Below are 9932 nucleotides of genomic sequence, written 5' to 3'. Positions count from 1 at the left end.
CAAAGAGTACGTGGCTGCCTGTCCGACCTGCGCCCGCTCAAAAACTTCCAACCGTCCTCCATCCGGTTTGCTCCATCCACTGTCCACTCCCAGCCGTCCTTGGTCCCACATAGCTGTCGACTTTGTCACTGGCCTTCCCGTCTCTCAGGGTAACACTGTAATCTTGACTGTCATTGATCGTTTCTCCAAGTTCGTGCATTTCATTCCCCTCCCTCAGTTGCCTACAGCCACAGAAACTGCTGACGCTCTGGTTCACAACGTGTTTCGCCATCACGGGCTGCCATCGGACATCGTCTCAGACCGCGGACCCCAGTTCGTGTCTCAGGTCTGGAAGGCCTTCTGCACAGCCTTGGGCGCCACCATCAGCCTTACTTCCGGATACCATCCCCAATCTAACGGGCAGGCTGAGCGTGTCAATCAGGAGCTCGAGGCCTCCCTGCGCTGCCTCGTTGACCGTAATTCTACGGACTGGTCAAGGTACTTAGTTTGGGCTGAATATGCGCATAATACTCACCCTTCCTCCGCCACAGGTCTGTCTCCGTTTGAGGCGGCCCTCGGGTACCCACCACCGCTGTTTCCCTCTCATGAACTAGACTTGGCAGTGCCCTCGGTTCAGGACCACCTCAAGAGATGCCAAGACATCTGGCATCTAACCAGGGCTGCTCTCCTCCGCACCAAGGAGAGCAACTGCCGGACAGCCAATCGTCGCAGGGTGGTGGGCCCTACCTACCAGCCAGGTCAGAGGGTCTGGTTGTCCTCACGGAACATACCCATTCATGCCACCTCTCGGAAGCTTGCTCCTCGTTTTATTGGTCCCTACACCATCGAGAAGGTCATCAGTCCCTCCTGTGTCCGGCTACGATTACCTGCGGCTCTCAAGATTCACCCTACGTTCCATGTGTCTCAGCTCAAGCCTGTTCAGGACAGCACGCTTTGCCCGCCTTCCGCGTCCCCACCGCCCGCCCGGCTCATTGATGGTGCGCCTGCCTATACGGTCAGCCGCATTCTGGACGTCCGACGCCGGGGTCGTGGCCACCAGTTTCTGGTGGATTGGGAGGGTTACGGTCCGGAGGAACGCTCTTGGGTCTCCCGTTCCCTCATCCTGGACCCTTCCCTGATCTCTGACTTCTATCGTGCCCACCCGGATCGGCGTCCGGGACCGCCTGGAGGCGGTCGTTGAGGGGGGGGTACTGTCATGGTGCCTCTGTCAGACTCCTCCCCCTCCAGCTTGGCTCCACTCTGCTCCTGATTATTCTCCAGCTGCCGTTACTCAACTCATCAACCTCTGCTGCTTAAAAGGAGACCCAACGCCAATAATCAGCGCCAGATCGTTGCCCATTATGGTGACTAGCCTGGTCTCGTCTAGCTCTAGTACATCTGGTTGAATTTCTAGTTCTAGCACTTAATCTTGTTTCCTTGTCCCAGGAATCCTGTCCAAGAGTGACGTCAGCACAGTCTCCAGCCTGCTGTCAGGAAGGATCAGAGAACTGCCGCGTCCGCACCTCCAGCCGTGCCACAGACTATCCATCTGGATCACCTCTCACCCACCCTCTTTGCCAGCCTCAAAGAAAATAATAAACCCTTCTTACCTGCCACGTCCCGGACCTCTTTCTGGGTTCCAGCATCTGGGTTCGCCCTGCCTTGAAATCATGACACCTAGAGACAATTTAGGGCAATATTAAGCTATGAAGCATGTTTTTGGACTGTGGGAGTGAGCCAGAGTACCTGGAAAAACCTCACGCATGCATAGGGAGAACATGCACACTCCACACATAAAGGACCCAGCTGGGATTTGAAACAGGCCCTTAAGTGCTAACTACTACTTCACTGTGCAGCCCAGTCTTTGTTTTAATGGATAACAAATTAGCTGTAAAGAGTTAGAAGAAAGAGGAGGCGGTAGTACCAAATTACTTGCATACATATAAAATGTGAACTGAACTTTATTTGTGCATTCTACTTCTTATTCTGTTGTAATTTTTTATAATTTTTTTCATATGAAATGTCTTTTTATTTTGCTCATATCGATGTTTTTTCTTCTTTTTGTTATTGCTAAAGGATCTTTTTGAAGAAGTCATAATTTTTTACACGTTTGAATGACATTATATTAAAAAAATGAAAATAAACCGGCTGCAGATGAGTGTGAATAGGATTAAATGGTTCACATGAAAACATCACATTTCCACTCACAATCTGGTTATGTGGATAAATAATGAAGCACATAAAGCAAAACCATCTGTCATGATGCTAAGTTTTGATTAAGCCTCCACTTCGGATGCAAAATTTCTGTTTTTTTATAAATGCTTGTAAATCTTTTAAGTTTGTCAATAATCAATGGCAGCGTGTGAAGCACAAAAAACAAATCACTGCACCGACACCATAATCTGACTTTCCTTTTTCTTCATCAAGATTCAATACAAAGCTGAAATTCAGTTGCCTTTTAAGCACTTTAGCTGAGTTTCTTTACAGTTTGGATGTGTACATTCTCTCCTTCAATCATCCATTGCTACAAAATCCATGAAAGCCAAAGGCTATTGATGAATGCTTGAGAGGAAAAACAGCCACTAGTTATCAAATTACTGGTGGTGTTATTGCAGCCTCCCTGTTTGCAATCACATCACAGAATTTAAATAATGGACTTAAGTCTGATGGAACTGGACTTTCCTGACTGCAGAGTTAAAGGAATTAGCCAAACCACATACCACAGCCTTTTGCTGAAGGTGAACTAGCCATTGGCTCAGCTTCCTGACCAGCTCAGAAGCCGTCAACAAGCTTCACTTATGGATCGGTTTCCTCAAGGGACTCTACTCTGGATCTGAATTTCCATGTAAAGACACTGAACTCTTGGACAAAAACAATTAAAAACCCACTGACAAATATTTTGGTTTTTAAATTTGTTGTTGTGGCCTTTTTCTGATTATGGAGGACATGTGTAAATAAAATTAAGATTAAATTACCCTTTATGTGTATATTTTTATTCAAATAATTGTGAATCAGGAGCAGACAAAAAAAACTCCTGTTGGAAAAGGAGCTTATTTGTGATTTAGAAAAAAACGCCACCCTAAGCACACCACAAGCTCCCTGCTCTGTTTTGCCTCACAACTGGATATGTCGTGGAAAACAACATAGGTTTTTTTCTAATCCAAATTCAAATTTGGATAAAAACAGCATAGTAATTATCATCAGTTGGACTTTAAACACTTGTTGGATCACCTTGGCTATGATATTTTGAAAAATACTAGTTAAAGTACCAGATGATCCCACAAGGCTGGTGATGAATAAAGTGACTCAGAAGTTCTTTTCAAAGAGGGCAAATGCTTGAACTCCATAACCCTCAATCATACATCAAACGTGTATCCTGATCTTCATAAAACAAACTACCTATGCCCAAACTAAATATTGTATACCTTGTTTTCCATGCAAAAGTTAAACAGGAAAAAAAATAAATTAAATCCCAAATTATTTCACACCGAAAGATTTTTACATTATATAGTAATTTAATCAAAGTTTAGCCAATCGCAACAATTTAGCAATAGGGCAACATTAAAAATGTGTTTTAACTAAAGCTATTGTGATGATCTATGAAGGCAAACCTAAATGTTTACAAAGAATATTCCTCCATATGTTCCCACATCATCCACGTGGACAGTTTCAATTCAAAGCCGATTTACAGAATCACTTAAAAGAAATGAAATTCTCGCGAGTAAAGTGGAAGTAGAACATTATACTGGTAAGAACTTAAAAAGCTTTTTTAAAACACCTCCATTATTGAGTAAAGAAACTACCTTTACATTCCAACAAAGCTGAAAAAAACCTGGAGCAAAACCAGAAGAGACAGAGAGAAGACGTGAGTGATGCTGCTGAGGGTTTCACCATTGTCAAATACACTTTCATGTAAGCTGGGACAAATGAAAAACACATCTTTATCGACGAGGTCCGGTGACTTGAAGGTAACAAACTCTGGTCTCATGCCACCCCTGACGACATCACTTATCCATTCTTGGTACTCAGACACACGGGTGTAGAATCCTGGGAACTGAGCATCTCCACAGTGACCAGGAGATACCATGACTGCACTCTGGACCCAGAAGTCATCTTTTTTGTTCACCAATGGTCCCCCCATGCTTTGATACAACTGAAAGTAACAAATCACATATGAAACATGTCATTTTAGCACATTCAAATATAACTCTTCAAAAACCTCAATCTTTTTCTCATGTCTTGTAGTTGACAAAGTAATTTTTTTAAACCAGATTTTGCAGTCAAACAGAACAATGATGCACCATAAAATCTCGTCCTGCAATTTCCTATGAAAGCTTTATGCACAACTAATTAAAGCTTTTCAATAGAACTAAAACTGAACGTTTGACAAATTAACCCTATGTAGAGGGGGATGCATTGAGATCCAGGAGGCCGGTATTCAGAGGTTTTCTGTAAGAAGCAAGTAGTTCCAGGGCAGCAGTCAGGAATTGAGTATAAGGCAGAGTGGATGATGTATTTCTGTTTTGACTTGTTCTTGAGCTGTTACTACTTGATCTGTAATGACTACCCAATCAGTCTGCGCTTGCGCAAATATTACGTCTCTTCCGCTCTAGCGGTTTACGTCAGGGTATGTCTTCGGTTGTTAATAATAACAAAAGCTACTGTCTGGTCCAGTGCCTTGTGTTTTAATAAATTCATGCTAAAACCAGCTACTGTCTCTTCCAGTTTATTCTTGAAACCTGTCTTTTAGTTTGTGCAGTCAAGTACCCTTTTTCCCCACAACGGATTTTAGACTGCTACACGTATATGACCATTCATACTATATTTTGATATACACATTTCTGATACCCCTATGTCATGATGAAATGATCAAAATGTTCCCTATGAAGCCATTATATTAAAGTTGGTCCATGCTTTGTGCCCTGTAGTGCATCATCATTCCACTAGAGACTAGACGGGCGGCCGAGGTGCAGCAGTAGGGCAGTCGACCAATGATTGTAAGATTGCAGGTTCAATTCCCGCCTTGCACGCCCATGTGTCGAAGTGTCCTTGGCCAAGACACTGAACCCCACCTTGCCTCTGGTGGAAGTGTTGGCGCCAGTGTTCGGCAGTGGAGCTGCCATCAGTGTGTGAATGTGTGTGTGTGCATGGGTGTATGGGACTGTGACTGTAAAGCGCTTTGGGCCTTCAAAAGAAGGTAGAAAGCACTATATAAGTATATGCCATTTAGAGGTTGTAGAAATGCTTTTCTCGCTCTTGTCAAAATGGATGCTTCCAGGAAATCTCAAAAACATGTTTGATGAGACAAAAGTTTTGCAAATTTTCAAAACTTAAATTGAAGATAATTGTGGTACAACTATCAGCAAGTCGCTTCTCAAACTAAGTGGGGCCTAACCTACTGTGGGCCCAATGTAGTTTTTACAGATTTCATTTTAAGTTGTTGGTTTGCTGACATAAAATGGATGTGTTCAATTTGTATGTATGAATGTATGTATTCAATTAGTATTTTGATCCATTCAATCAGACATTACATCTGTACTGCATTGGAGTCCACAATATTGTGCTTTGTCCCATTTCAGCAAGCTGAGCTCCGCAAGGTCAGCCACATCGTGTGCAGTGCATGAAGATGATTAAATACCTTCATTTCTTACATTACAATCCTAAATTGTATTTTATGTACTTTTATCTGCTCCCTATAATGCAAATATTTCATGTAAAAGAATGCATGAAACACGTCTGTCTTTACTAAACAAATGAACTGTACTGTGATTCAGACATAAATAGAGTTTTGATGCCCTGGTGTGAGTAAGCCCTAAAAAGCTTCAAACTACCGTGATTGTGTTGTACTGGTTTACAGTCATTCTTTTTCACATAGAACGCAATTTGAGCGCTGAACTCAAGTCCACCGCCTCTGTTTAGACGCACGTCAAATTCGCTGCTCAACACTAGTCCTCAAGTGTTCACAACTGTTTTTGGTGTTTTGTCAATGCAAAAAGGAATAATTTAAAGTTCAGGAGAAGAACAAACAGCAAAGATCAGCTTCTCCTCCATGTTAGTTTGGGACTCTACCCGCTGATCACATCATCCACACGTCACTACCAAAGCTGAGTTCCTGATTGTTTGACGGACGCAAATTCTTCACCAAAGTTCAGATATTTTAACTTTTAAAATCATTGTACCATGCCGCACCCGTGTTGCCACTAGACTGCTGTGCCATGCTTGATGATCAAAACATGCAACAGGACCTCTCAATGTATTTGTACATTAGTTTAACATTGGAATTACTGCGCAAACTGTGTTCAGTATGAATGTAGGTATAGGTGTTAAAGATATAATCAAGGAAGACTAAGTTTTCTTATTTGTTTTACTGGATTACCCTCCAACATTAAGTCAATGTGCAATTCTTAGTTATTTTCACATAATCAAAGGTTTTTCACTCTGTTACCGCGTTAAAATGTTGAATAAAAAGAACTTGACAATAGGTTGTAGTTACCGGACATTCTTCCATTTCTCCAGCACATACTAAATTCTCTGTCGACCCAACGTAGTGACCATAGTTGCATGCACAGCGCTTGGTGCCCACAATTGGCGTCGCTATCTCCTTTAGCATGGTAGGTGAATAATTTTCATCTACATAGGAAGAGAGTACATTTTGGGGAGTTACAAACAGAGATTTACACTCATATGTGTCACTGATAACTGCACTGTTACCGTATTGGGTAAAACCAGCAAACCAGCTGGTGGTCCCATCGAATAAGGTGCTGCTTGCCGAGGCCAAGCAGACTGGCTGTATGTCCTCGTCCAGTTCAACAGGTTCAGACAACTTGAGGAGACAAAGGTCACTGGTGTCGAAGTAATCTTGTCCATGTGTACGATGGCACTCACTATCGACAATAGATCGTGTCTCCTCGTAGATTTCATCTTCATCAGAGCTATCTTTGTTCTTTGTCTGTATTTCCACTCCCAGGTGAGCAGTGGTATTGTCCAGGTTATACCTTAAATAAATATACATTTCAATTAGAGATGAATCTCACATAAGTGTTTATTTAATAATTGCTGCCAACATTTTTGAGGCCACTTATCAAAGTTGACAAGCCCCACCTGAGCAAAGTTCTGCTTCTCTGCATTCCCCAAATTATTGTTCTATTTTGTGAATATCGCAGTAAATTTTCCTGATTTCTTGTTAAAGCAATGCAAGACATAATTCCTTGCAACTGAACTGAAGTTGCAGCATATTTTTTATATAGTGTGTGATGGTAATAATCAATTGTAAATGGGTAATGTTCTGTTCATAGTCAATCACAGAAAAATGCACTCTACCTGCCACCATTTTGACTTACAAGCAGTATCTATGGGTAAGCACCCACTCGTCGGTGATCAGGGATCCTGAACAATAGAAGAACCCGTGTTGTTTCAACAGGACTTGCCAGGGCCACCTTCCTGGAGAAGAATCCTTAGCTCCATTTGTCTTTTTGGATGAAACTCTGCCACATGCTGAAGGCAAAGGAGGAGAACAGAGAGTGAATTGTCATCTGTTCTCTGACTTCAGAGACAATGCCTGTAGAATGTAAATTTCAACCTTATTTGCTTGCCATGAAGTATCTTAGTACCCTGCTCTTTTTTGTGTGTGGTTAAAGAAACTTAATTTGGACATTAAAAAATCTCAGTGTGATTTCAGCGCCCATCTTCGCCTTTCTACCAGAAAAGCAGAGTCACTGCCACACCCAACGCTCTTTGTTAAGAACAATTCCAGTTCTTGTGTAACGAAATATTTGAAGGAGGCGTTTTGCTAATAAATACCAGCCGTCAGTTTGATGTAATTTTCCATTCTACGACTATGTTAAACAACTGTTTTTTTTCCTGTTCATGTGCTTACCTGGCTTGTGTGAATGACAACCTAAAAAATGAGACAGAAAAACAAACGTGATCAGTGAACCGTGCCAAGACAAATGTGGTAATGGATTTATCTATAACAAAGAGTATTCTTCTTTCATCTAGTGCTACAAAGGCAGTTTACTGTAATGTTTCTTTGTGAAATCAAAAGCTTGGTATAGACCAATTGGCAAACCTAGTTGGTATAAAATAGTCAAAATGATCATCATTTCTGATTTGACGCGTGAATTCTTACTGCAAAAATCTAACAGAATGGAAATGGAGATTAAATGAACTGTTATAGATTTGAGATCCAGAAAGTTAAACTTCCATGTGAAATATTTTTGTTGACACTACAGAAGACAACAATCACCATTTTTGCTCTTTTTTGTTTTCAGGCCGTCTTCTTGAGAAAACAATTGTTAGTGTTTACCACAACTTTTCTTTTGAGATAATTGAATAAGATAATAGCTTGTTATCTTGAGATCGCTGCTTTATAATGCCTGGTAATTACAAAGCATAATGCAATGAGAAAGATCACTGAAAGATGCGTATCTTCACCTTAAAGATCCACTCCAATGAAAACTGTCTTTGATATTTTTAACGTGTTTTTGTAGCATTTTTCCTGTGATTGAGGTCATACTGGATGCAAAATAATTTAAGATTAAAACTGTGTTTCTGAGAATTTTTTTTTTATTTAAATCATGATGGATCAGGAGTAGAAAAAAACTCACAGCATGAAAAAGCTCAGTGGAGCTTTTTTTTTGCAACACTATTGATAAGCTTCAGGTTGTGAGAAACTGTAAGCCAGCATGAGAGAGTATGAACAAAGGCATCCTGGGATATCAATGCAGAACTACCTCCACAGTAATAGTTCCAGGGGTGAATTTGTAATGAAGTCTTGCTGTGCTACAGAAAATATGTCTTAAAGAACAACACAGATTTTTTGATATTTACTAACAAGTGCATGATCACAATCAAAAGATCACTGAGATCACTTTTACAGTAGACAAAAGTATAGTTGGAGTGGGATTTTAAAGGTTTTTCTGACCCTTAGCAAAAATTCCACTTGAGTTGGACCAAAACTGAAGAAATCAATGACAGATTGATCAATTCATGACAATCAGGTGTTTGTCATATTGGCTTACATCGCTGATCATTTAGGATTTTACTCATACTAAAATTTCTAATATTTTACATTTCTAATTTTCTAGATTAATATTTCAAAATCTATACAAAACAAAATCATTTTTTACATCAGAATAACAATAGTAAACTCTTAACATGAAATCGTTCATTAACATTCTTCTAATAAATATCGTATTTGAATCAATATTTTTGACAGTGCAAAGCTGTAAAAAAAAAAGACAGATTTTAAATATCGTGAGATAACGTAAAATTCTTTTTGGCTCACCTGTGAACAGCAGAAAGGTCGTCAAAATGAACACACCCAGCAACTGTTGGGAAGCCATCTTCAACAACATACTGTACAGTTTTGCCATCTCACATGCTTTAAGCACTTTAGCTCCTTGTTGAAGATCCTCCCACATGACTTTTGTCATGCTTCATTTATTGTTTTCCATAATCTATCTTTTGCAGTTGTACGTTTAAATAGAAAGACATTCAGTCCAACAGGTTTTTTAACATTCCATTGTTTTACAGAAATCACAGTAGCAACACAATCATGGAAATGCTTTTACTTCCTGGTGACACTGACGGAAAAAATAAAACCTGGAGATAATGGCAAAAACCTTTTCTAATATATTTTTTCTGCTTTTGAAGCCACCTAGTGTGTAAAAAGAAGCAGTTTGTAGGTTGACCAATCAAAGGTTATTTGTTCATATAGGTTTTTTTTTCTGTCATCCATATTTTTAGTGTAAAAAAAGATTAATTGTAATCAATAAATACACTTTGTAGCCTGATTTCTTTTACCTTTTATTACGACAAAAAATATCAATAGGTCAATAGGACAATCAATATGCAAGATACTTCCAGTTTTGGCTTTTCCCATCAGGGGTAGCCACAGCAAAACAAACTCTCCTTTGAGGATGAGTTGCATGGTTAACTTGGCAATGTTTTTT

General features: G+C 40.3%; 1 protein-coding gene across 1 annotated transcript; it reads right to left on the bottom strand.

The window, feature by feature from the left end:
• Nucleotides 1-3474: 3474 nt before the first annotated feature.
• Nucleotides 3475-9402, bottom strand: LOC101166339 (chymotrypsin-like protease CTRL-1). The gene is made up of 6 exons (XM_004079971.5): nucleotides 9266-9402; nucleotides 7856-7876; nucleotides 7320-7473; nucleotides 6691-6974; nucleotides 6473-6609; nucleotides 3475-4132 (listed from the first exon to the last, which is right to left on the bottom strand). Exons 1-6 carry the CDS (start codon nucleotides 9399-9401, stop codon nucleotides 3785-3787), a joined length of 1080 nt encoding a protein of 359 aa, XP_004080019.5. The 5' UTR covers nucleotide 9402; the 3' UTR covers nucleotides 3475-3784.
• Between the last annotated feature and the right edge of the window lie 530 nt (nucleotides 9403-9932).

The sequence above is a fragment of the Oryzias latipes genome, chromosome 18, assembly GCF_053564925.1.
Source record: "Oryzias latipes strain Hd-rR chromosome 18, Olatipes_Hd-rR_3.1".
Taxonomy (NCBI): domain Eukaryota; kingdom Metazoa; phylum Chordata; class Actinopteri; order Beloniformes; family Adrianichthyidae; genus Oryzias; species Oryzias latipes.
The sequence above is the reverse complement of the archived record's forward strand: the minus strand, read 5'-3'. Positions and strand labels throughout refer to the sequence as shown.

Coding starts and splice junctions, on each gene's coding strand:
- LOC101166339 (XM_004079971.5), bottom strand. CDS start 9,401: ATGTGGGAGGATCTTCAACAAGGAGCTAAAGTGCTTAAAGCATGTGAG. Junction 7,877..9,265: donor GACCTTTCTGCTGTTCACAG/GTGAGCCAAAAA, acceptor CTCATTTTTTAG/GTTGTCATTCACACAAGCCA. Junction 6,610..6,690: donor TGCTGGTTTTACCCAATACG/GTAACAGTGCAG, acceptor CTTCCTATGTAG/ATGAAAATTATTCACCTACC.